The 24,162-nt window shown below is 42.3% G+C and overlaps 1 protein-coding gene across 18 annotated transcripts in view; it reads left to right on the top strand.

The window, feature by feature from the left end:
- The window catches only part of LOC145352784 (gephyrin), a 462,622-nt gene that overhangs the window by 295,472 nt on the left and 142,988 nt on the right, over nt 1–24,162 (top strand). For 13 of the 18 annotated variants that reach the window (XM_080203106.1, XM_080203109.1, XM_080203107.1 and 10 more), the window contains exons 5-9: nt 7,875–7,969; nt 9,533–9,599; nt 14,055–14,327; nt 14,428–14,583; nt 16,709–16,843. In XM_080203106.1, coding sequence (XP_080059232.1) covers nt 7,875–7,969; nt 9,533–9,599; nt 14,055–14,327; nt 14,428–14,583; nt 16,709–16,843 — 726 coding nt within the window. The remainder of the gene's footprint in view (nt 1–7,874; nt 7,970–9,532; nt 9,600–14,054; nt 14,328–14,427; nt 14,584–16,708; nt 16,844–24,162) is intronic. The other 5 variants (XM_080203117.1, XM_080203118.1, XM_080203123.1 and 2 more) reach the window with 1 other exon arrangement.

Genomic DNA, 24,162 nt, shown 5'->3' on the forward strand with positions numbered 1-24,162 from the left:
GAAAGGGATTGGCAGAACTCGACTCGACAATAATTTTTCAAAGGGAATTGGATAAATGCTTGGATGGAAATTATTTGTAGGGCCATGAGGCCCAGGCAGGAAACCGAGCCTAACTGGCTAGCTCTTTAACCAAATCGACAAAGGAATGCTGGGCCGAATGGCCGCCTCCTGTGCAGTATCATGCTATAACTCAGAACTAAATCTATTAAAAAAGAAAAATTGTGGCTTTAAATGCAATTTTGAAAAAACGGATTTTCTAAACATAGTATTGTGAAGCTTTTCTTAATCTTAAAAGATCTTCTGCTCCTAACGTTGAGGCTGCTAGACAACTATGAGATAGCTTAAGTTTATAAGTTTAAGTTTATTTATTAGTTACAAGTAAGGCTTACATTAACACTGCAATGAAGTTACTGTGAAAACCTCCTAGTTGCCACACTCCAGCGCCTGTTTAAGTCAATGCACCTAACCAGCACATCTTTCAGACTGTGGGAGGAAACCGGAGCACCCAGAGGAAACCCACACAGGCACGGGGAGAACATGCAAACTCCACACAGAGAGTGACCCAAGGCTGGAATCGAACCCAGGTCCCTGGCGCTGTGAGGCAGCAGTGCTAACCACTGTGCCATCCCAAATAGCAGCAAAGTGTCTGCAAATGTTTGAATTATTATTCAGGGTCGCTAATAATTATATTGTTGTTGGGAACCAGCTGATGATTGCACATCACATTAAGTTCATCATGTGTGCATTAAATGCCTGGAACACCTCAGTGCAGTTAGTGACAGAAAGATCATTCATGATGCCAGGTTATTGATTAAACTTCACATCAGTGATACTCTTAGAAGAGATCTGTGCATTGCTGATGATAAAGTAACTTCAGCTGAAGATTGAGCATTTCTGTTAGAGGCTATCCAGAGATCAACCTGTACCCCCAAGTTTTGAATCAGTGACCCCAGCTACTTACCATCAGCAACCTCTTGTCAGCTGCGAATTTGCAAGTTGGAAACTGCTTCCCGCTCTTTGCATCCCTTGGTAGTTGTATCCACTCTGACTGAACATCGGAGTGACCCAGATTGATCACATCCAGCCCAGAAAAATACTTGTGTTGAAAATTACCTGTGCACTTCCAGACTACATTTTGGACCTACCATGCTACAGCTCTGTTGATACCACAGAGTGACCCTGAAACTTGGGCACTATTTAGGGCCGAGACTGAGTTCTGGCAACCTGGATGTGTCAGCAACAGACTCGACCCTCTCCCGTTTAGGTGATGGAGACACCACTCACTTATGTGTCTCTTGATTACTGCCTCTTCATTACCATTCCAGTGTCTGCATGGGTTTCCTCTGGGTGCTCCAGTTTCCTCCCACAGTCTGAAAGATGTGCTGATTAGGTGGACTGGCCATGCTAAATTGCTCCTTAGTGTCAAGGGGATTGGCAGGGTAAATAAGTGGGGTTAAGGCCCGGGTGGGATTGTTGTCAGTGCAGGCTTGATAGGCTGAATGGCCTCCTTCTACACTGTAGGGATTCAATGATTTGCATGTCAAGAACCTCGTGGGAGGTCAGGAGACATTCTTTTTCACCAAAGAGTTGACAAAATGTGAAATTCTTCGACACAGGTGGCAGCCGATCTTAAATTAATTACAACATTCAAAAAAACGGGCTGAATAATTATTTGGAATAAATGTGAGGGAATATGGTGAGAGTGCGTGAAAATGGGATTGAACTACATCGAATCAGCCTGAGGTGGGTAACAGATTCATCACAATGAAGATTTGCTGAATGGCCTTGCCATGTCCAAATCCTGAAATGTAGCAACCACTTCCCCAAAGAAACTGTCCAGTAAAATGTCTAATTCGATTATGCAGTGGGCTGTGATTTAGCCATGTTTCACAGGCTGTACTCTTTTCGTTTAGACATCTTGGGCAGAATTTTCCCATCCCACCCGCCCCGGAAATCGTAGTGGGTGGGACATGGACCATGCAAAGGTCCTCAAGCAAGATTTTCCAACCTCAGAGCAAGCGTGGCTGGAAAACCCACCCTCTGTGTCAGGTAGTTGAATGGTCAGAAATCTGGTGGGAGTCAATGGAGAAGGAAACAGTCAACATTTTAGGTCATCGGTACTGTAAAATATTAAAAACGAACAGATTATAAGCAAGAATAGCAAGGAAAATGAGGCGGGGGGGGAGAAAGCAGAGGGAATGGTCCATAATAAGATAGAGGGAATAATTAATAAGATAGAGGGAATAATTGATTACATTGCAATGTGATGATGGTGCTGCATAAAAGGAGGAATAGCGAGACAGTACAGAAATAAGTCATGGGTATCAATGAGATCTGTAGGATCGCAGCAGAGGAAGGGAAGCATGGAATCTATTAGCTTTGAATGTTCTTTGATCACGGTCTTCCAACCCCTGGTGAGTATTCTAATGGCTTTGAGTCTGATCAAATCTTAGTGCAGCCAGAGGAAGCCTCTTCCTCACTGTCTGACGGCTTTAAGAAGTAATCTAACCAGTTTACGTTTCATAATCAGATTTAGGCATCCACACTCTCACACACTACTCTTTGTGGCGAGAGTAGCAGAATGTGCACAACTGAATCGAGTTCCAAAGGGAAGCCCGGCTAAGCCTAAGACATTGCTTACATAAGATTTTACAGAAGACTTTAGATGAGGACTCAGACTAGGAGGTCAAGCATTGCTGTTTAACAGTAAAGAGTTTTTGCATCCCTGAGAATGACTAAATGTGACTCCATGCACATGCCTACTGTAAATATGTCCCAGCGCTTTCTTAATTAAGGCTGCATTCCTGTAGTTGTTTTGATACTTGGAAATTTATACCCCCCTCACTACACCCAAAAGGAAGAAGAGTAGGGCCATTCGGCCCCTCGAATCTGCTCCACTATTTGATAAGATCATGACTGACCCGAGTGGGGCCTGTCTGCCCGTCATAACCCTTGACTCCCTTGTCTAACTCTGTCTTGAATACATTCCCGACTCCCACTGCTTTCTGCTGAAGACAATTCTACAGATGACCAACTCTTTTGACAGGAAAAAAAGTTCACCTCGTCTCAGTCTCAAATGGGAGACCCCTAATTTTTAAACTGCGACCCTTGGTTCTAGAACCCCTCCCACCAGGCGAAACCCCCAAGAATGGGCTAAGAGGCGAAGTGGGCATTAAAACTGGGTTAGATGAGGGAGGGACTGCTGTCCCCATCAGTCTCCTGCCCCAGTCTGCCCACCCTGAGACCCTCAAATGGTCAATAAAAAGCCAATTACCACCACTTCAGGTATTATTGTAGGGGTAATGTCACTGACTAGTAATCCAGAGGCCCCGGGGTAATCTCTGAGGACATGGGTTCAAATCCCACCCCAGAAGCTCATGGAATTTAACTTCAATGAATAAAAAAAATCTGGAATCTAAAGCTTGTCTCAGTGATTGTGACCATGAAACTTGAGTTCTTACCTGCCACTGAAAGTAGCCGAGCAAGCCACTCAGTTCAAGGGCAATTCATGATGGGCAATGTGAAAGAATACATTTTCAATAACAGGATAGTGCTGAGGATAGTTCTTCCCAAACGTGAGCATAGTGATTGTGAAAGGTAGTTGAATGGTCAGAAATCTGGTGGGAATCAAGGGGAGATGATGGAGAGTTAATTGATCGACAGGAAGCACAGAGTGTAGGAGGATACATTATTTAATTGTGAAACCTGGAAGAAACACAAAGGGACTTGGGAGTCCTTGTTCAAGATTCTCTTAAGGTTAACATGCAGGTTCCGTCGGCAGATAGGAAGGCAAAAGCAATGTTAGCATTCATGTCAAGAGGGCTAGAATACAAGAGTGGTGGTGTACTCCTGAGGGTGTATGAGGCTCTGATCAGACCCCATTTGGAGTATTGTGAGCAGTTTTGGGCCCCGTATCTAAGGAAGGAAAGGGCCTTGGAAAGGATCCAGAGGAGGTTCACAAGAATGATTCCTGGAATGAAGAGCTTGTCATATGAGGAATAGTTGAGGGCTCTGGGTCTGTACTCGTTGGAGTTTAGAAAGATGAGGGGGGATCTTATTGAAACTTACAGGATACTGTGAGGCCAGGATAGAGTGGACATGGAGAGGATGTTTCCACTAGTAGGAAAAACTAGAACCTGAGGGCACAACCTCAGATTAAAGGGATGATCCTTTAAAACAGAGATGAGAAGGAATTTCATCAGCCAGAGAGTGGTGAATCTGTGGAACTCTTTGCCACAGAAGGCTGTGGAGGCCAGGTCATTGAGTGTCTTTAAGACAGAGATGGATAGGTTCTTGATTAATCAGGGGATCAGGGGTTATGGGGAAAAGACAGGAGAATGGGGATGAGAAAAGTATCAACCATGATTGAATGGCAGAGCAGGCTCGATGGGCCGAGTGGCCTAATTCTGCTGCTATGTCTTATGGCCTTAAGTAAAATGTCAAACTCCAGGATTTCTGCACGGCATTTCAAATTTTCAAAAGCTTTGAATAAGATTGAGAGAGTTATTCATGGCAAACTCTGCATCTTTGTAACTTTGCTGAATCTGAAGTGGGGTGTTTCATAGAATTTACACTCAGCTCACTGTTGCCTCTTTTCGCTGCTAGCTGGTCTATGCCACCCATTCCTCCCCCCACCTCAACCTCTGGTACTCTTTATCATGTACATCACTGACAACACCTTTCCTGAACGTGCGTAAAATGTGCGTACGAGCAACATAGTATAAAGCAACTCTCGCATTATTATGAATTTTCACCTTTCTCTCACTGACACACCAACTCGGTGGCATGTCGGAGAGTTGGAACTGAACAGGTACAAAGTAATGGGACAGGATGTGACATTGCCACACCATGGATCTAACATTAGCACAGTGTTGCATGTAGTTTGTCATTTGTTTCGTAGAATTTGTGTGATAGAAGCTGGTGTTGCGTGGCACAAATCATGAACAGGATTTGTAAAGTCAAAGGGCAAGTCTGATCTCTGTGTATTGGTCTCTTGAAACACTGGGGCATATTTGCTCCTTTTTTTCTCTCTCTAATGAACATCGTTAAATATCTTGTCAAGTTCACACTGTATACGGGCCTGCAAGCACAGCCAAACTTACTAATTTCATTCCTCTCAAATAAACTAGAAAACCAGCACAGTTACAAAACAAGGAAGAGAACATCTTGCCCTGTATTTGCAAACAAAGGTTCAGCTTTTACAGGTACAATTTACACATATTTGGGAAAAAAATGCAGTTTTTTTTTTACAAAATCATATAAATAGCTAAATTCCTTTTGACGCATCAGCTCACTCCAGTTTCCACACTCCATTTTGCAAAGACGTTTTTTTCTTTGATTCCCTTCAAGAACATTGCATTTGTTTACTTTAGCGTCTGAAGAATATGGTTTAAATTTTTAACAAAAGCGCAGTATTATGTACGTAGCGATGTGTTTAGCTTTTAAATGTTGTTTCTTTTCTTTAAATCCAATTTATCTTTCCTTTGAAGCTGCCTTTGAATGGCATTAATCAGCTTGAGGGCTAAAACTGACTTTCACGTTATAGTTCATTTTAATTTTTAATCGTTTGAAGAATCGCCCCCTTGTCTGCAACCTGGAGCCTGCAACCTATTTCTGGATCTCTTCTTGTGACGGAAGATATGTGCATGTTGTCAAATGAGCACTCGACTGTAAAGTTAACGGATCTTAAGATTAATTTTTAAACCGCGTCATGGCAATGAAATTACACCTTAAAATATATTGGATATTAATAGCTGCAAAGCACAGTAAGCATCCACTTTATAATCTGACTGTAATAATCTGTTTGATCCTGCTTTTACCTCATGGAATTTTATAGCACAGAAACAGGCCTTTCAGCCTAATCATGTTTATGCTTCACCTGAGTCTCCTTCCTTCAGCATAGTCTATTATTAACTTATCTTTCTATCCCTTTCTCCCTCATGTAATATCTGTCTTATCCTGTAAAGGCTACTCTGCTATTCACCTCAACCTCTCCATGCGTTGGCGAGTTCCACATTCCCACATGAGTAAAGAGTCTTCCCTATTGGATTTGTTACTGACTTATTATATTTATGGCCCTCAGTTTTGGACTCCCTCACGTACTTGGAAATGACTTCTCTACGTGTCTCTGCTTCTTCCATTTCAGTGTAAAAAATATGCTGCCATTTGCAGATCTAATTGTTTTGCAAGGAAGCCCATCAACTCCAAAGTTTAGTCTTGAGGGTTCCAAATGAGGCTGGGTATCTGTTTTTGAAATTCTATGTTCATTAGAAGCAGTTTTTTTTTGCTGTTAATGATTAACTGCTGCTTCCAGTTAAGGGTGCAGTGTCCCTGTTGCTACAGATACAATGATATTAGAGACTAGATGCTAAAAAAACCTTTTTCTTCCATTATTGTAAACACTATTTACTTTGTTCTATGTGCATGTATGAATTTTTTGGGCTCACCAAGGTGATGGATGTTGGTGATTTCCATTTTGGACATTTGATGATATCATACTTGGTCTTGTATAGTTCGATTCTGCCTTCACCCAGGGATCAGACTGATCTGCACCCAAATGACGTAGAAACACACATAGAAACATAGAAGATAGGAGCAGGAGGAGGGCATTTGGCCCTTCGAGCCTGCTCCACCATTCATCACGATCATGGCTGTTCGTCCAACTCCTAATTCTGCTTTCTCCCCATAACCTTTGATCTCATTTGCCACAGGTGCTATATCTAGCCGCCTTTTGAATCCATTCAATGTTTTGGCATCAATTACTTCCTGTGGTAATGAATTCCCCAGGTTCACCATTCTTTGGGTGAAGAACTATTTCCCTATCTCTGTCCTAATGGTCTACCCTGGATCAGACTGTGACCCCTGGTTCTGGGTGTTTCCTGCACCACACACAAGGGTTGTTTTGTATCGTGTGCTTAATTGTGCACCCATTGCTTGAGAGTCGCCCAAACTGTTAGGCCCAACTTGCGTCAGTCTGACCTGGATTTGAACCCAGAGTTGAGCCACTGTTGTAGACAGTTACTAACTAAACTGTAACACCAGCCAGTTCCTGATGATGTGTTCCTTTGATGTTAACAAACAGAGGGAGAGGGACAAAGTCAGGAAATGCTGGAAATACTCAGCCCCCCAAACCCTGTGTGGGCCCAGTGGCTCTGCATGCCTTTTTTTAATTTGTGCATCTTTTTGACACAAACCATCTGCCATTACTCACATCTTTAGAGTGAACAGACAAGTTGACGGTTCAAGTGTGCAGACCGCCACTGTCCCCACCACCCCCCCAGGTTTTGTTAGGATTAAAAGCTATTATCGATGAGCGGAATTCAATTTAAAACCTCAACCTGATATAAAATTTAGATGTCTATGTGTTAAAATTTCTATTCATTGTGATAGAAAGGGAGGCCTGTGGGTTGACTCTCTAACTATTCTGATGGGTTTGTTGATTGACATTCATTTGGGTGTGCTGGCCTCCCCTTGTTCTGTCACCTTTTCAATTCATCAACAACCTCCCTCTGCTTTGACTCGTCTGTTCTCTCTGCAGATGCTCCCTGACCTGCTGAGTGTTTCCATCCTTTTCTGTTTCAGATTCCCTGCATCTGCAGTACTTTTGCCTATTTGGGATGAGCAAATTTTTCACTTTGCATTAATAGATAGCATTTTGCTCTCAGGAAATGCACTTACTGTAAGATATTTGCCGGATTGTGTTCTGCCATTTGTTTTCCTTCCAAGTACCACAGCCTTCCTGCTTGAAAGTAACCTGCTGTCTCTAAGGTTTGCTATGCACAAACTCCAGCTGCAAAGTATTGAGGGGGTTCTTAAATCTCAACCTTAATTTGATATCAATCTTAGATGCTTTTTTTTATTGATTGTAATTCTAGGCCACAAAGGAGGTGATAGAAAGGGAAGCTCCGGGGATGGCACTGGCTATGCTGATGGGTTCACTGAATGTCACTCCACTGGGGATGTTATCTCGGTAAGCAATGGTTAATTCCAAAATATGAATCTGGGTAACAGGATTCAGGAGGGTAAGCAAAGGTGAATACCAGAAATAGTCACACAGCATCTTCGGAAAGGTAAATTTGACATGTTTTTGAATTTTTTTGATGACCGTCTGTAACAAAATAGTAAAAATGTTTGTGTAAAAGTATTAAGACAATTTTATTCTTTGACGGGAGTGGCCATCACTGGTTAGGCCAGCATTTATTGCCCATCCCTAATTGCCCTGAGAATGCGATGGTGAACCGCCTTTTTGAACCATTGCAGAACGTGTGGCGTAGGTGCACCCATAGTGCTGTTAGGGAAAGATTTCCAAGGAAAAGGACCAAGGACACAGCATCTTTTACATAAGATTTGATATGGAATCAGGCTTGTGTGGACTGCCTAACCTTACCTATCAAAACGAGTGAAGAAATATAAAGCCTACCTTTTGATAAATTTAATGGATTAAATGAACTGCAGCAATCATATTCTTTGCCCTGTTAGAAACAAAAAAACTAGAAGCAGGAGTAGGCCATTTGGCCCTTCAAACCTGCACTGCCATTCATTTTGATCATGGCTGATTATCAAATTCAGTGTTCTGATCCCTCCTCTTCCCCCCCATTCCTTTGATCCTTTTAGCCCCCAAGAGTTATATCTAATTTCTTCTCGAAATCAGACAACATTTTTGGTCTCAGCCACTTTCTGTTGTAGTGTTGTAAGTCAAAGCTTAAAGCCAAAGCTTTTTGATTGTAACCTTAAATGTTAACCACATCATTGCAAACCTAGATACAACTCCATGTCATTAAGTAGTACACTTCTCTTCACTGGAATCTTTTCACCACACAAACATTGCTCACTTAAACAGACAACCCGCCCCCCCCCAGGCTTCAATCTGAAATTGGCTGCATGGAGGTGTGTGACAGAGCAGCTGGTTTGATACTCCCTCTGAGACGTCCTTTTATCTTCCTATGCCCCATCATGTCTCCTTCCAGCCACAGCACAGTTGTAGCTCATTCATGTGAAGCCTTACAGATGAGCCCATGTCATCCTGTTCAGCAGCACAGTGCACGGGGTCCTCAACATGCACGGTTACCCTTCACATTCACAGAAGGTCAGATGACGACTGTAGAAAAGCGCTTCATTATTTTCTGCACTTCCTTTGTACAACCAACCCCACTGAAAGAGTATCTGCTTATTATCATTGCCATTTGTGAAAATCTACCATGTGCAAAGTAGCTGCTATGTTTCCCACCTCACAACACTTCCAAACTACTTCACTGACCTTGAAGAGCTTTCAGAAGCCCTGGGCTATATAAATTCAAGTCCTTCTTCCTTTAATTTCTTTATTAGATAATATCAAAAATTTAGATTCATGTAACTCCTTTAACATGAAGACTACCCTACACCACTTCACAAATAGGTGATAAAAGAGAAATCAAGTTTATTTTCGGGGGGGAGTGGATTGATAAAGCAGATCACGTGTTTTTCAAGATAGTGTGATTGTTTGTTGTGTATAATATACACCTGCTTATTGTCATTTTGTTTTTCTTATTGTCAGACCTGTATGTGGAATAAGGGGCAAAACTCTAATTATTAATCTGCCTGGCAGCAAGAAAGGTTCACAGGTAGGAGCCATCTTTACTTTTCTTGTCTTTGTGTTGGAGATTGTGACCTGTTTACATAAGGCTATGACTTGATTTGATTTATTATTGTCACATATTAGAGTCATGGAGATTTACAGCATGGAAACAGGCCCTTCAGCCCAACTTGTTCTTTCCGCCCAGTTTTTACCTCTAAGCTAGTCCCAATTGCCTGTAATTGGCCCATATCCCTCTATACCCTCCTTACCCATGTAACTGCCAAAATGCTTTTTAAAAGACAGGATTGTACCCACCTCTATTACTGCCTCTGGCAGCTTGTTCCAGACACTCACCACTCTCTGAGTGAGAAAAATGCCCCTCTGGACCCTTTTGTATCTCTCCCTCCTCATCTTAAACCTATGCCCCCTAGTTTTAAACTCCCCTACCTTTGGAAAAAGATGTTGACTAACTCCCTTATCCATGCCCCTCATTATTTTATAGACTTCTGTAAGATTATTCCTAAGCTTTCTTTGCTCCAGGGAAAGAAGTCCCAGCCTATCCAGCCTCTCTTTATAACTTCAACAAGACATCCCAACTCCTGCATTCAACGTTCTGACCAATGAAACCCAAGTATGCAGAATGCTGCCTTCACCATCCTGTCTACCCATGATTCCACTCTCAAGGAACTATGAACCTGTATTCCTAGATCTCTCTGTTCTCCAATTCTCCCCAGTGCCCTGAATATACCCTGCCCTGATTAGTATACAGTAAAAAGTATTGTTTCTTGACACTATACAGATCAAACTTACCATTTGGTCTGTATAGCGTATAGAGTACATACATGAGACGGCACAGTGGTTGGCATTGCTGCCTCACAGCACCAGGGACCCAGGTTCGATTCCCAGCTTGGGTCACTGTCTGTGTGGAGTTTGCATGTTTTCCCCGTGTCTGCGTGGGTTTCCTCCGGGTGCTCGAGTTTCTTCCCCCAGTCTGAAAGACGTGCTGGTTAGGTGCATTGGACATGCTAAATTCTCCCTCAGTGTACCCAAGCAGGTGCCAGAGTGTGGTGACTCAGGGATTTTCACTGTGACTTCATTGCCATGTTAATGTAAGCCCAGTTGTGACAATAATAAAAGAACTTAAAACATTGGAGAGAAGGAAAGGAGAGGGGGCAGAACATAGTGTTGCCGTTACAGATAGGGTGCAGAGAAAGATCAGCTTATAATAAGCTATGTCATTCAAAAGCCTGATGGCAGCACGGAAGAAGCTGTTCTTGAGTCAGTTGGTACGTGTTCTCAGACTTTTGTGTCTTTTTTTCCAATGGAAGATGGTGGAAGAGAGTATGCCCAGGATGCATGTGATCCTTGATTATGCTGGCTATTTTTCCAAGGCAGAGTCAATGGATGGGAGGCTGGTAGAGTTAGGAGCAAGAGTAGACCGTTTGGCCCTTCAAGCCTGCTCCACCTCTCATTAAGATCATGGTTGATCTGATTATAGCTTCAGCTCTTGCCTACCCCACCATAACCCTTGACTCCCTTGTCAATCAAAAATCTATCTAACTCAGCCTTAAATAACTTCAATGACCCAGCCTCCACTGCTCTCTGGGGAAGAGAACTCCACAGACAAACAAGTTTTCTCCTCACCTCTACCTTAAAAGAGAGACCTACTATCCTCAAACTACGTCCCCTAGTTCTAGTCTCCCCTACAAGAGGAAGCATCCTCCCTCCACCCAATCAAGTCCCCTTAGAAACTTATGTTTCAGTAACAATACCTCTCATTCTGTTAAACTGCAACGGATATAAGCCTAATCTGTTCAACCTTTCTTCATAAAATAAGCCCTTCATCCCAGGAAAGAGTTTTGTGAACTGTTTCTAACACAGTTATATCCCTTTTCAAACAAGAAGACCAAATGATCATGTGACTATGATTAATTGACTTTGCATCGTTCTCTCTTATCTCGTTTACTGTTCCTTTTCCGTTTTGACCACCTTCCCTTCCCAGGTAAAATGCAATGCGTATTTCAATATCCCAGTTGTATTATTATGAAGCGAAGGTTGATCCCCTCTGAGAACTAATCCCAAAACACCCAAAGACGAGTATCTCACCTCATAATTTGTAAAAAGTGTGTGTGAAGTGGTGTGACCCACTCTTTAGCAACTTCTAGTTTAAATACAAAATAAATCCCTGGCACCCACTGTAAAATCAATACGTAACTATTTATTTATCTAATAGTGAACAAATTAACTCAACTCTTAACACATCGCATAAAACACAATTCTAATGGAATACTGTTCAGACATATACTCTCTCTCTCTCTTTTTCTTCCATTGCCACCTTTTATACTCCTGATGATGATGATGATGATGTATTAATATTTCCCACAATAGGATTGGTCCTAGGTTGTCAAGATCATCAGACATAAATTTAATAGGTTCTTGGTATCTAGGTGCCTGATCCAACTTGTTTGGCTAAGTGCAAAAGCCTGTTTTCTTGGTCAAACTGCTACTTGGCCTTTTGATACAAATGTTTCAGTCTGAGCTCTCTGTGTACTAGCATTTTTAACCCCTAAGCACAGAAGAAAACACCACTTAAAGCAATGCTTCCTGTTCTAGCACCGTTACAATTTCACAAACACCAATTTCTAACTTTCCACTTCTCAATCTACACTTTACTGAACTTGGCAACAGTATCTACGCAATGTTAGCTGCTTCATTACATACCTGTTTTACTGTGACCGGGATTCTGTGATCTCGTTCGCCCTGCCACCACTGCCGGCGGCAACAGATAATTTGGCACTCAGCCAAAAACCCATTCACTGCAGCGGGACTGGAGAATCCCAGCTGCGGACAAGATTGGACAATTCTGACCCATGTCAAGGTGCACCCTAAAATCCTTACCTTGTTCCGATCAGAAATATTTCCAGTGGTTATTTGGCCCAGAAAAAAATGCATTGAATAATTTTTTTAAAATTTCCTTGTTATCCGTAGTGCTGTAGAATATTGTTAGGATCTTGGTTGAGACCTGCAATTATTTTTTAGAAGAAATCCAAAATCCCAGTTATTTCCTGAAAGATTGAAACCACAAGATTCCACGGTTTAAAACAGAACATATTTTAACATGCAAGAGTCGACAAAAGCAAACACTAAACACTAACTTGGGTAAACACCTATACTTTAACACCCAGAATCTATATAAATTAAACATGAATTAACAGCCAAATTGCAGTCAATTATAAATGATAAACTGCTCATTAAATGCCCAATACAACTAAGACAGATCCTACAAATGGGTTTAGCAGTGCACTCAGCATATATGTTAATCACAAAGTCATTAAAAACCCTGTCTTCCCCACACACTATTTTACATTCCTTCTAAGTCAGCTAGACCCCACACACACACACACACACACACACACACCCGCCTTCCAGTCAACAGTGCCGCATAACCCACCCAGGTTCTGCGGGCAGAGTCTTCTCCACAATTGACACACACTGGTACAGCCTCCCTAATTTTGCTTAAAACAGTCTGGATGGCATAGATCGATGTGTTACCTTCAAGTAGAAGAAACCGCTGCAGCAACTGTATATTTGCCCCAGCATCTGGACCCTGGTTCTGTGCTGTGCAGCCTATACTGCACCACTGGGATCATCATCAGAGCTTTGATTTCTCTGTGTCATTTCATGTGATTTCAGATTCCCCAGAAATGTTGGTTTCCACCCTCATTTTCAGTCTTAGTTTCCTCTGATACTGGGAGGACCAGTTTCCTTTCTCACTTTCCCTTGCTTGGTCTTCCTTTTCAATTAGGGTCTTTCCTCAAAAAATACAAACTTTGAAACCACGGTTCTGTCGCAGTGTCCTTTAATGAACCATGGCCATTAGCTTGGCAGCGTTGTGCCATCAGTGAACAGAAAACATAGAGAACAGCAGGCAGCACAGTGGCCAGCATTGCTGCCTCACAGCATCAGGGACCCAGGTTCAATTCCGGCCTTGGGGTCACTGTCTGTGTGGAGTTTGCACATTCTCCCTGTGTCTGTGCGGGTTTCATCTGAGTTCTCTGGTTTCCTTCGCAGTCCAAAGATGTGCAGGTTAGGTGGATTGACCATGCTAAATTACCCTTAGTCTCAGGGAGATTAGCAGGGTAGAGACATAGGATTACAGGGATAGGGCCTGGGTGGGATTGTTGCTGGTGCAGGCTCGATGGGCCGAATGGTCTCCTTCTGCACTGTAGTGGTTCAAAAAAAAATGATTTCAAAAACCCATTAAAATAACCTGGGTTGTAATATATCAACCACATTTTTGTATTTGGCTAAACCAATGCTATTGCATGATGTATGATGTATACAAAGAACGGTAATGTCTTTTGAGTGGTTACTCTTGATTTTATTAATTTTATTAATCTCTTGAATTGACAGAACAATAAACACTATTATCAAAGCTACACGTAACTGGTAGCTTTATACGTCTTTGAATTTTATAAACTGGCTTTCAAATTATGTGCAGGAATGCTTCCAGTTTATACTACCTGCCCTACCTCACGCAATCGACTTGTTGCGGGACGCAATCGTGAAAGTGAAAGAGGTTCACGACGAGCTGGAGGACCTGCCGTCCCCTCCGCCGCCATTGTCCCCTCCCCCAACCACCAGCCCACACAAACAGACAGAAGACAAAGGCGTTCAGTGTGAAGATGAGGAGGAGGAGAAGAAAGACAGTGGAGTGGCTTCAACTGAAGAGAGTTCGTCCTCGCACATCACTGCAGCAGCCATAGCAGCCAAGGTGAGGAGCTGCCCGCCACACAGGGCTGTTCATACATGTAGAATCAAACCTACCTATTTCATTGTTACCCATCAAATCATTTTTGCTTGTTTTTCTCCAGTTGCCTGTATTTTCCTGTCATAGTGCTGATAGTTGTGTTGTACATCAGAGCTTCCAACTTGTACAAAGTCCCGCTCCTCTCATGGCTAAAGGTGGTAAACCTGTCCCTGGTTTCATTGGTCATCACTCTCATACTGCCATCAGTGCAGGAGAGCCGGTAAGAGACAGCAAAGAGACATTAAACGTAAAGACCTGGCACTACCTTGTGCTACTGTGAGGAAATGAACCACTTGCACTGATTTTTATTGTTTCAATTAGACCTCAGCCATTTAGGTTATCCTTCCCAACATGTTCATCCTGTTAAATGGTCATCAAATTATGCATCTTCATAATTGTGATTGTTTTTTCATTGTTCTCATTGACTTCATGTGACTCATTCGCTAATTCCTTTCCCATTTGTCACTGAGCACTCGACATAAAAATGTCCTTGTACATAAAAGGTGCACTTTTTTTTCACTGCTTGACTAAATGATTAAATGCCTTCCCTTTAGGGCAGCCTGTGGGATTAAATATTGAGCGCGAGCGATGTTAAGCTAGATTGAGGTAGATGGTAGAAAAGCAGAAATGGCCTAATGAGGAAACCCAGTGACTGCAAGCAATTTATAAGCACTGCAGTAGTTGCCACGGACAGATGCTATTAACATAAACGCTGTTAGAGGCTCAATATGCTTTCAAATTTAATAGTTATAAATGCATAAGGATACAAATTGAAAATAGTCATAGATGCCTCATGAAGTTTCGTTCTTAAAAAAATTGTAGGAATGAATAGGATCTCAGTCTGCATCAGTGCATACTTTGCATGGGGGCAGTTGTAAGTCTTTAGTTGCCTTTCAAAGTTTCCTTTTGAGAATTTGCTTTGCAATTATGAAGGGTGAGAAAAACCCAACCGACCTTTTTTTTTAAAAAACTTGTCATTTTTGTAGACGTACATCAAATTGGCTTTGGAAACCACAAATATAACTTCGTCAGAAGACAGCGCACAAGGTGGCAGCATCCTCTTCAAAAGTGGACTCACTTTTTTTTAACTTAGTTCAAAGAAATGTAAACGTTGAGACAATCTGGAAGAGGTCGGAGGGTGTTTTGCCTTGTTGATTCTTACTGGTGTTAAATCTAGTGAGCCCCGCTAATCGCAGTTTTCTTTTAATATCTCTATCATTCTGCATCGATCCTCGCCACTGACATTTGTAAATTTTTCAAACAAAGCTCCAATGGATACCTAATCTTTTTTTAACGAACAATTAAAAATCACAATTTGCACTGCATCTTTGCGTGGCCTTTTTGATTGAGATGAAAGGTATTTAATCTGTGAATCCCAACTCAAAAAAATTGGTGTACGCCACTCAATAAAATTATGATGCTTGGGAAACCATACTTTGCAGAAGTGATCGCTGCTGCCATATTAGTGCAAGTGATCAATTTCCAAAAGTATAATGATGCAAATGAAATGTTTGGTACAATATATGCCGTTTAATTAATACATTCCATAGTCGATGTTATATACGAAGTGATTGAGCTTGATGTCCGTTAACATTGCAATGTTGCAACAGTCGAATGATAATGCGTATTAAACCTGTTAGCAAGACAAAGCCAATCAGTATGCGATATAGCACTAGAATTTACCAGTGCGATGGATATTCATGTAGATGAGTTGTAGGATTGTAACAAAGCAGTGCTTCGAAATAAATATTTTGCCTTTTAAAGGCTTTTATCACTTTAATTCTTATCAACTTGACAGTTTAAGAGTTGAGAAGGTTTTAGCGGCACAGTGATTAGCAGTGCAGCCTCACACTGCCAGGGACCCGGGTCACTGTCTGTGTAGAGTTTGCACATTCTTCCCTTGTTTGCGTGGGTTTCCTCTGGGTGCTCTGGTTTCCAAAAGACGTGCTGGTTAGGTGGATTGGCCATGCTAAATTCTCCCTCAGTGTACCCGAACAGACCCTGGAGTGTGGCGATTAGGGGATTTTCACAGTATCTTAATTGCAGTGTTAATGTAAACCTACTTGTGATGTTAATAAATAAGCTTTAAACTTTAAAATATGACCATAACAACAGGTATTGCATTTTAAAACCAGAGAATGAGGAATTAAGATTTGACAGTTAGGATTGTATTAGTTTAAAGTTGGCCACTTGTGGCTTTGTAAATTAAAGTGAAATCCCATCTGATCGAGGCTATGTATCGAAAATAGGTGTTCAGTTTTCTAGTGTACACGTATAAAGATGAACTGAGCAGTAAGTGAATACTTGTTGTAATTTATTATCTTCAGCATTTGTTATACTTTCAGATCCCAGACTCGATAATCTCTCGTGGCGTTCAAGTGCTCCCACGAGACAACGCATCGCTGAGCACAACCCCGTCCGAATCACCACGAGCTCAAGCTACATCACGCCTGTCCACAGCCTCCTGCCCCACACCAAAAGTAAGTCATTCCAGGTGCACCCTGCAGAGACTATGCATTCCGTTGTGTAATTGGGGGTTGATCAATCCATCCTTGAACAAAACGATGGTTGGGGATTGCCTCGAAAGCAGGAATACAATGCTTTGTAACTAAATTGAAATGAGTTATTTAAAATTACCCTCTATCTAATTCATCTGAATCCAGTACCTCGCAAGGGATTAGAAAGTCATCTGCATTTGTTTTTAATTAAGGGAAGCCACTTGATATTTGAGAATACTCATTACTTTATAATAAATATTGGTAAGTCCCCAGAAGGCAGGTCTGGTGGGCAGCAGTGACAGCTTTTTTTAAAAACTGATTTACCATACTGTATTTTTAATAATACCCAGTTTGATATACAAAATAATGATGCAATGTTGGTAAATCAATTCTCCTAGATTCCACTAAATCGAGTTTTGAACTAATGCATTGAGATTAGGTTATTCCCATCTAACATCACAGATACGCTGTATTACCAGTGTTGCAGCTAGTTCTTCGGACCACTTGATAAAATTGCCAGGAAATGATTGACAAAAATGACTCCAAAACCCTAGCTTGCTGGAGCCGAGAGAATTATCTGACAGATGTATGTAACACAGAACCCCATGGAGTTCAAATCTGCTGTACATAGAATTATTAATGACGAGATGAGGCTGGGAAAATTAGCATGAAGCAATCTGGCTTGATGTTGCTCAACTCGAGTCCCGTGGGCAGAGAGATTGCTCTGTTTGCCTGTTTGAACTCTGCTTTCGTGTCCTCCTTTCCTGCATTAGTTCAAAACTATATTCATTTTTCTTTTACCTTCAAGTATTCCAACAGGAGCCAAAAAAAAACATTTTGGAAGTAGAAATTTTGCATTTATTTCTGCTCTGTATTTGGCCCACATTCGACTGTCTCAGAGGTCATTTCCTCAGTTACGGGTGCTTTTCCATCTGGGCAATCAGTCCAGATGCTGGAATCAAATTCATCTTTCATAAGAAAAAACTGTGATTTTTTAACGCTCAGCTCCTCGCTTTCTGTTATTACACATTTCACTTTTGTGGAAGGAAGGATGTGAGACAGAAAAATGTATTAAACACCATCTAAGAATGGTTCCTTCGCTTCAAGTGCATTGAGAATGTTGGATCACCATTCTGGACGTAGATAAGAAAATCTCAGCGGGTTTTGGGATTATGCAATTGTTTTCTGTTCATCAAACCATCCACACAAATACTTCCTTTCTCCGCTCACCCAAATCCCCTATTTCTGCCACAATAGTCTGGGAATTTGATATTGATTACTTGGTAAGAGGCTTGCACGGATTTGTGAACTTTGTCAGGGATTAGCACAATTTAGCCATCTATTGTTAAAAATGTGCTTCGTCGGAAAAAGTTGAGAGGCCCAACACTGAGGCCAAAAGCCTACCATCTCGACTGCCACTGAATCGCGGCAGGCGAGGTTCCCAGAATGAAAATCTCCATTGGCCTCGGGAGGGATTTTACAATCTCGCCCGAGCAAGGCCATAAATTCCCGCCCCATGACTGTCCTTTTTAGGAAAGAATGCTCGTCACTAGCAGTTGATTCAGTTGGCTCAATTAGTGCCACGCAAATATCTCAACTGCAAGTGAATTCTGTTCATACACTCAAATCTGTGACAGAGATATGCAGAGTGAGACTTACTCTTGACTCATTGAATCATTTTCTAATTATTCACCTTGGGCAATAAAAATACCTCCTTATCCTCTCTCAGTTTCGCAAACTAACAACTTTGTTGGCTTTTATTTGCATGTTTTGACTTTCGATTTGCGATCGTGTCAGTAACGAGCTACCCTGCCCCCAAATCTTACTTGAAGTATCGCCTGATTCCAATCCTGGCTCAGTGTTGCACATTATTTATCGTGTCGCACTCGTATTTTTAGTTACAGCGAAGAAAGATGAATTCAGGTGGCACAATTCTGCAGGCAGTACGCACGAACATTAATCTGAACTCACAAGAGCCCTCAGTCGCATTCTATTAAAATGTGGCACCTTTCATCTAGTTACAAATAGACGCTGCGGTCATGATGTGAACGTGAAATGTTTTCCTTGAACGCGGATGCGAGAGGAATTTAAACTCTCATTTGTGGCTTAATGTAACAGAAGAGCTTGCAAGAAGTACTTAAATGCCTGGATGGTTCTTAAATAAGTGGCAATATTTGCTGGTCTTCAGGAATGTGGTAAGGTAAATCCAATCTCTAGATCATACTCACAGAGAGGTCACTCTACAATTATAGTTACTATTTCATTAAATCCCCATCAATCATGTCATTGTATAAGTGTTGAAGCCAACAATGTGGACTGTACATTCGGTTTAATTGTAGCTCTGAGGTGAGGTTGCTGATATAAACATTACTTATGTAAAGCTGCCATGTTGTGATCCTTCCAGGAGGGACTGACCCAAATATTGGAGCAGCTTGCAACTGCCATTGCCAATGCCTGAAGCTGATTTGTTCCATTTTTTGCTTCATGATCTCTTAATATTCACAGAGTCAGATCCAAGTGGGGTGAGCTGGTCAGGTGGCATCTGTTGAGAGAGATGGATCTGATATCCTCCACCCCCACTCCCCCCAAGGTCGGGCATGCTTTCAGTGATGGTCACGTAAAATATGTTGTGTTGCTAGCCCATCGTCTTCCTGCCTGAGGAGGAACTCACCCTCAGGCCTATCGAGGCCCTTAACTGCCCCATTAAGAAGCCGTTGTGGCACTCAATCTGTTTCCATTGCCATAAAATGCTGGCACGCTGGTCAGAGTATCATAGAATCCCCACAGTGCAGAAAGATGCCATTCGGTCCATCGAGCCTGCACCGATGACAATGTCAGGCCCCATCCCCATAACCTCACGTATTTATCCTGCTAACCTCCCTGACCCTAAGGGAAAGTTGAACATGATCAGTTAACATATCCCACACATTTTTGGAGTGTGGGAGGAAACCAGAGCACCTGGAGGAAACCCATGCAGATATGGGGAGAATGTGCAGACTCTACAGACAGTGACCCAAGGCCCGAATTTAATTCATGTCCCTGGCGCTGTGAGGTAGCAGTGCCAGCCACTGTGCCACCCACAACAACTGTATGAAATTTTTTTTTTGAAAAGAAAGGAAAAAAGAGGGAGAGGGCCACCCAAATGGGAGGTGCCCTGTGCACATCCGAGACACTCCCCCCAGGATGTCACCCCTCCCCACCCCACTTTGTTCCTCATCTCCGAAACCTGCCATCCCCCATCCTGCCACCCTTCCTAGAGAAACCAACTCCTTCCCACCGTGAATCCCTGGGACTTGCCTTACTTTGGTGGCTGTTTCTCTACTTCATGGAGATGCTTACAGTCCTGGAGCTCCCACCATTGCTTTCTGGAGCTGCTGGAACCAGCAATCAGCTTGACGAACATCTGTGGAGCGAAGGACACACTGTCTACTGAGGAGTGGGTGCCCGGCCCTCCGCTTGTTTATGCTGCCGTCAATCTGTTTTCCCCACCCAACAGGCTTATTAGAAGTTCAGGACCAGTTTTCCTTCTCTGGGTGGAGGTGGGGCAAGGGATGTGCCACCTGCCCCACGTGCGCATTCACACGCATAAACACCCCTAAAACCCAGCACATTGTTAACACTTAGAATCATAGAATCCCTACAGTGCAGAAGGAGGCTATTCAGCCCATTGAGTCTGCACTGACCACAATCTCTCCTAGGTCCTATCCCCATAACCCCATGCATTTACTGTAGTTAGTCCCCCTGACACTAAGGGTCAATTCAGCATGGCCAATCCATTTAACCCACATATCTTTGGAGTGTGGGAGGAAGCCCATGCTGACATGGGGTGAATGTGCAAACTCCACACAGACAGTGCCCTGAGGCCGGAATTGAACCTGGGTCCCTGGCGCTGTGAGGCAGCAGTGCTAACCACTGTGCCCCATACCGTTTGGGTCAATGACTCTTCATCAGAACTGCCAAATTTGACAAAAGGTCATGAACCCCACCTCACCAGTAGCACAGTGATTAACACTGCTGCTTCACAGCCCCAGGGACCTGGGTTCGATTCCTGGCTTGGTCACTGTCTGTGTGGAGTTTGCACATTCTCCTCATGTCTGCATGGGTTTCTCCGGGTACTCCAGTTTCCTCCCACAGTCCAAAGATGTGCAGGTTAGGTTGATTGGCCATCCTAAAAAATTGCCCCTTAGTGTCCAAAGATGCGTAGGTTAGAGGGATTAGTGGGTATAATATGTAGGGATATGGGGATAGGGCCCGAGTGGGATTGTGGTTGGTGCAGCCTCGATGGGCTGAATGGCCTCTTTCTGCACTGTAGGGTTCTATGACTCGAACCCAAAATGTTAATTCTCTCTCCCTCTCTATCCCCACAGATGCTATCAGATCTGCTGAGTATTTCCAGTATTTTGAGTTTTTATTTCATGTTTCCAACATCCATAGCACTTTGCTCTGCTATGATCATTACAGATCCCAAAGTGAGCAGCGTCACTGATCACTTATGTTAAAAGGTCTCACCTTTTTTTTTCCCAGAGATTTTAGAGACAAGTGCGTATGTTGCAGCGCATTTCAATTAGTTATTGATTGATTACATACTGTGATCACTCTTCCAACTAAATCGGAAACCAGAAGGAGCTTAAAGGTTCAACGTAATCTTAATCTTTTAAATATCTTTATAAACCTGTATATGTCATACATTATAATTATTGCAGAGTTTAGCACAAGGTTTCATGTCAGAAGTAGTTAAAAGTTTAAATTGTGGTTATTTTAAACCGCAACTTAGTGTCCCAAGATGTATAGGTTAGATGGATTAGCCATGGGAAATGTGTGGGGTTACAAGGATAGGGTGGGGAGAGAGCCTGGATAAGATACTCTGTCAGAGAGTCAATGCAGACTTGATCGGCTGAATAGCCTCTTCTGTACTGTAGGGATTCTATGATTCTAAGGTAATAGTATGTGTGTAAAATGTTAGGGGGGTGGGGGTTGTAGGACGTGGGGGCTTGTGAAACAGAAGAGGGAGAGAGAAGGGGAGATGCAGAGAGAGGGCATTGGATAGAAGACCAGGAGAGAGAGAGGGAGAAAGCAGAGGAAATAATGGACCAGGACTTAGCTGGACAGAACAAAGGCAGTCTTAATCTTCTAACTTCTCTGGCCAGGCAGCGCATGTATTTTAACAGACCAGTGTAGACACTCTGTACCACACAAATGAAGGATGCAAGCCCACACATCCAGAATTATGCCTCGACTGTTATGTAAAGTCAATCTCACCATCCAGGGCAGGGCCAGGAGGCTGGTGGAAACTTCTGCACAGGTTATCAACCCTCCAGAATTGGCCTGGGGTTTCCAGGAAATGCAGATTTACTCTCCAAGTGAAACCCATAAAAGCCTTAAAAAGATGTATTTTATTTTCATTATATATTTATTGGTTAAAGTAAAATAGGCAATGGGAGAGATTAACAGCCAGACATTGTCCAAATGAGCGTTGAAGAATCGTTTTGCATTCCAATTGGCGGTACACCATGCAGAATAGGTGTGTTGGGCCACCATCCTGGACCATAATGGTGAGTGAGGAACGCAGTCACCTAGAATTAGCAATGCCCAAGCGAATGAGCTTGGTAGGGGCACTGAGAATGCCCTCTTGGCAGTTCAGCCCAGGAGGCGAATGCCACTGAGAGGGAAAAATAACATTCTATCACATTGACTTTTATTTAATCTAAATAAATTGGGGCGTTTTTCTCTGACTCTAACTTTCCAACTTACAAATGAGCTGTAAAGTCAAGCCAAGTAATTAGTTATTTTCCTTTCATTTGAAGTGAGTTGGAGATTAGTTTTCACCGAACTGAATAAAAAGGTCTTGTAATTGGGTGAAAAAAACTGTACGCTATTTCTGGCGACTTATAATGAATCATTATGTATTCTGGAATTAACTGACAATGTGAAAAATAAATCCTAAAATATGTCTGCTGTTTTGACGCCACTGCCAAGTGTTTTTCTTTTGACTGGAATATGAAAATCCGCACGCTGAGTCATTATTGGCAGGTGAGTGTTGTGTGGGTAACTGACAACCTAAAAATAAGCAGCTAAAATGTACCATCTCGGAGATACATGCTGCTGAATACTCATCCAAGTTTACAGTGGTGGGTCTCACCTCACCCTTGAAAGGAAAACATTGCCTTTAGGATGACTTAAAGCAAAATAATTCTGGACACCAGGAATTGGAATTATGAGGGACGGTTAAGGGATAAGTTTCTTCTTTAGTAAAAAGAAATGTTAATATATCATTATTGAAGTTATACAATCGGCTTAAAAAAATTGATTCAGGCATGTTGCCAAAGGTACAAATACTAAGAAAGACAAGTTGTGGGAAGGAGATGGCCCAGTGGTATTATTGCTAGATTATTAAACCAGAAACTCAGCTAATGCTCTGGGGACCTGGGTTCAAATCCCGCTGCAGCAGCTGGTGGAATTTGAATTCAATAAAAATATGTGGAATTAAGAATCTACAGATGATCATGAAACCATTGTCAGAAAAACCCATCTGGTTCATCAGTGTTCTTTAGGGAAGGAAATCTGCCGTCCTTAAGCGTTTGACCTACATGTGATTCCAGAGGCACAGCAATGCCTCTCCCAGGGCAACTAGGGATGGGCAATAAATGCTGGCCAGCCAGTGACACACATGCCCTGTGAATAAATTAAAAAAGTTAAAAAGATTAAAAAGCGAAATTGGACATCAAACTTTTTTTTACCTAAATCTTGGGAGTTTCATTGAAACAGAGTAAACAATTTCAAAAGATAGTGAGATGTGCTTCTTGGGAAGGAATGATTTGGTGAAGATGGGCCTGATCTATCAGAAAGAAACAGACTTGATGAATTTTCTGCAATGCAAGGTTCCTATGTTACAAATATGTTTTTATCATTGGAAGAATTATTCTTTGTTGGCACTCCCCCCTTTGCAGTTGTTAGCTCAATATTCTGTGGATAACCACATCTAGTTCGCTATCTATCTCTCCCTCCCTCCCTCATGTCCTGTGCTGTCTACTGCAGTGGAGGAAAGAATATGTCTTTGAGTGTTTTTAATGCCATTTGTTCACCCGAAACATGGAGTGCATTTGACGAGGGTAACTATCGAAGAGGCGTGAGATTGCAAAAGGATAAGGTTGAGTGGCAGTGTGAATAGATAGAAGATAGGGTTGCCATCTCTCTGGGGTTGGCCTGGAGTTGATGACCAATCTCCAGGACACTGCTGCGTGCGACCCTGGAAAAACATCACTGGAATGTTAAAAGAGGTGATTCTTTTTCCTTCGTTTTTA

This window comes from Carcharhinus amblyrhynchos, chromosome 14, assembly GCF_965287045.1.
Source record: "Carcharhinus amblyrhynchos chromosome 14, sCarAmb.v2.hapA, whole genome shotgun sequence".
Taxonomy (NCBI): Eukaryota; Metazoa; Chordata; class Chondrichthyes; order Carcharhiniformes; family Carcharhinidae; genus Carcharhinus; species Carcharhinus amblyrhynchos.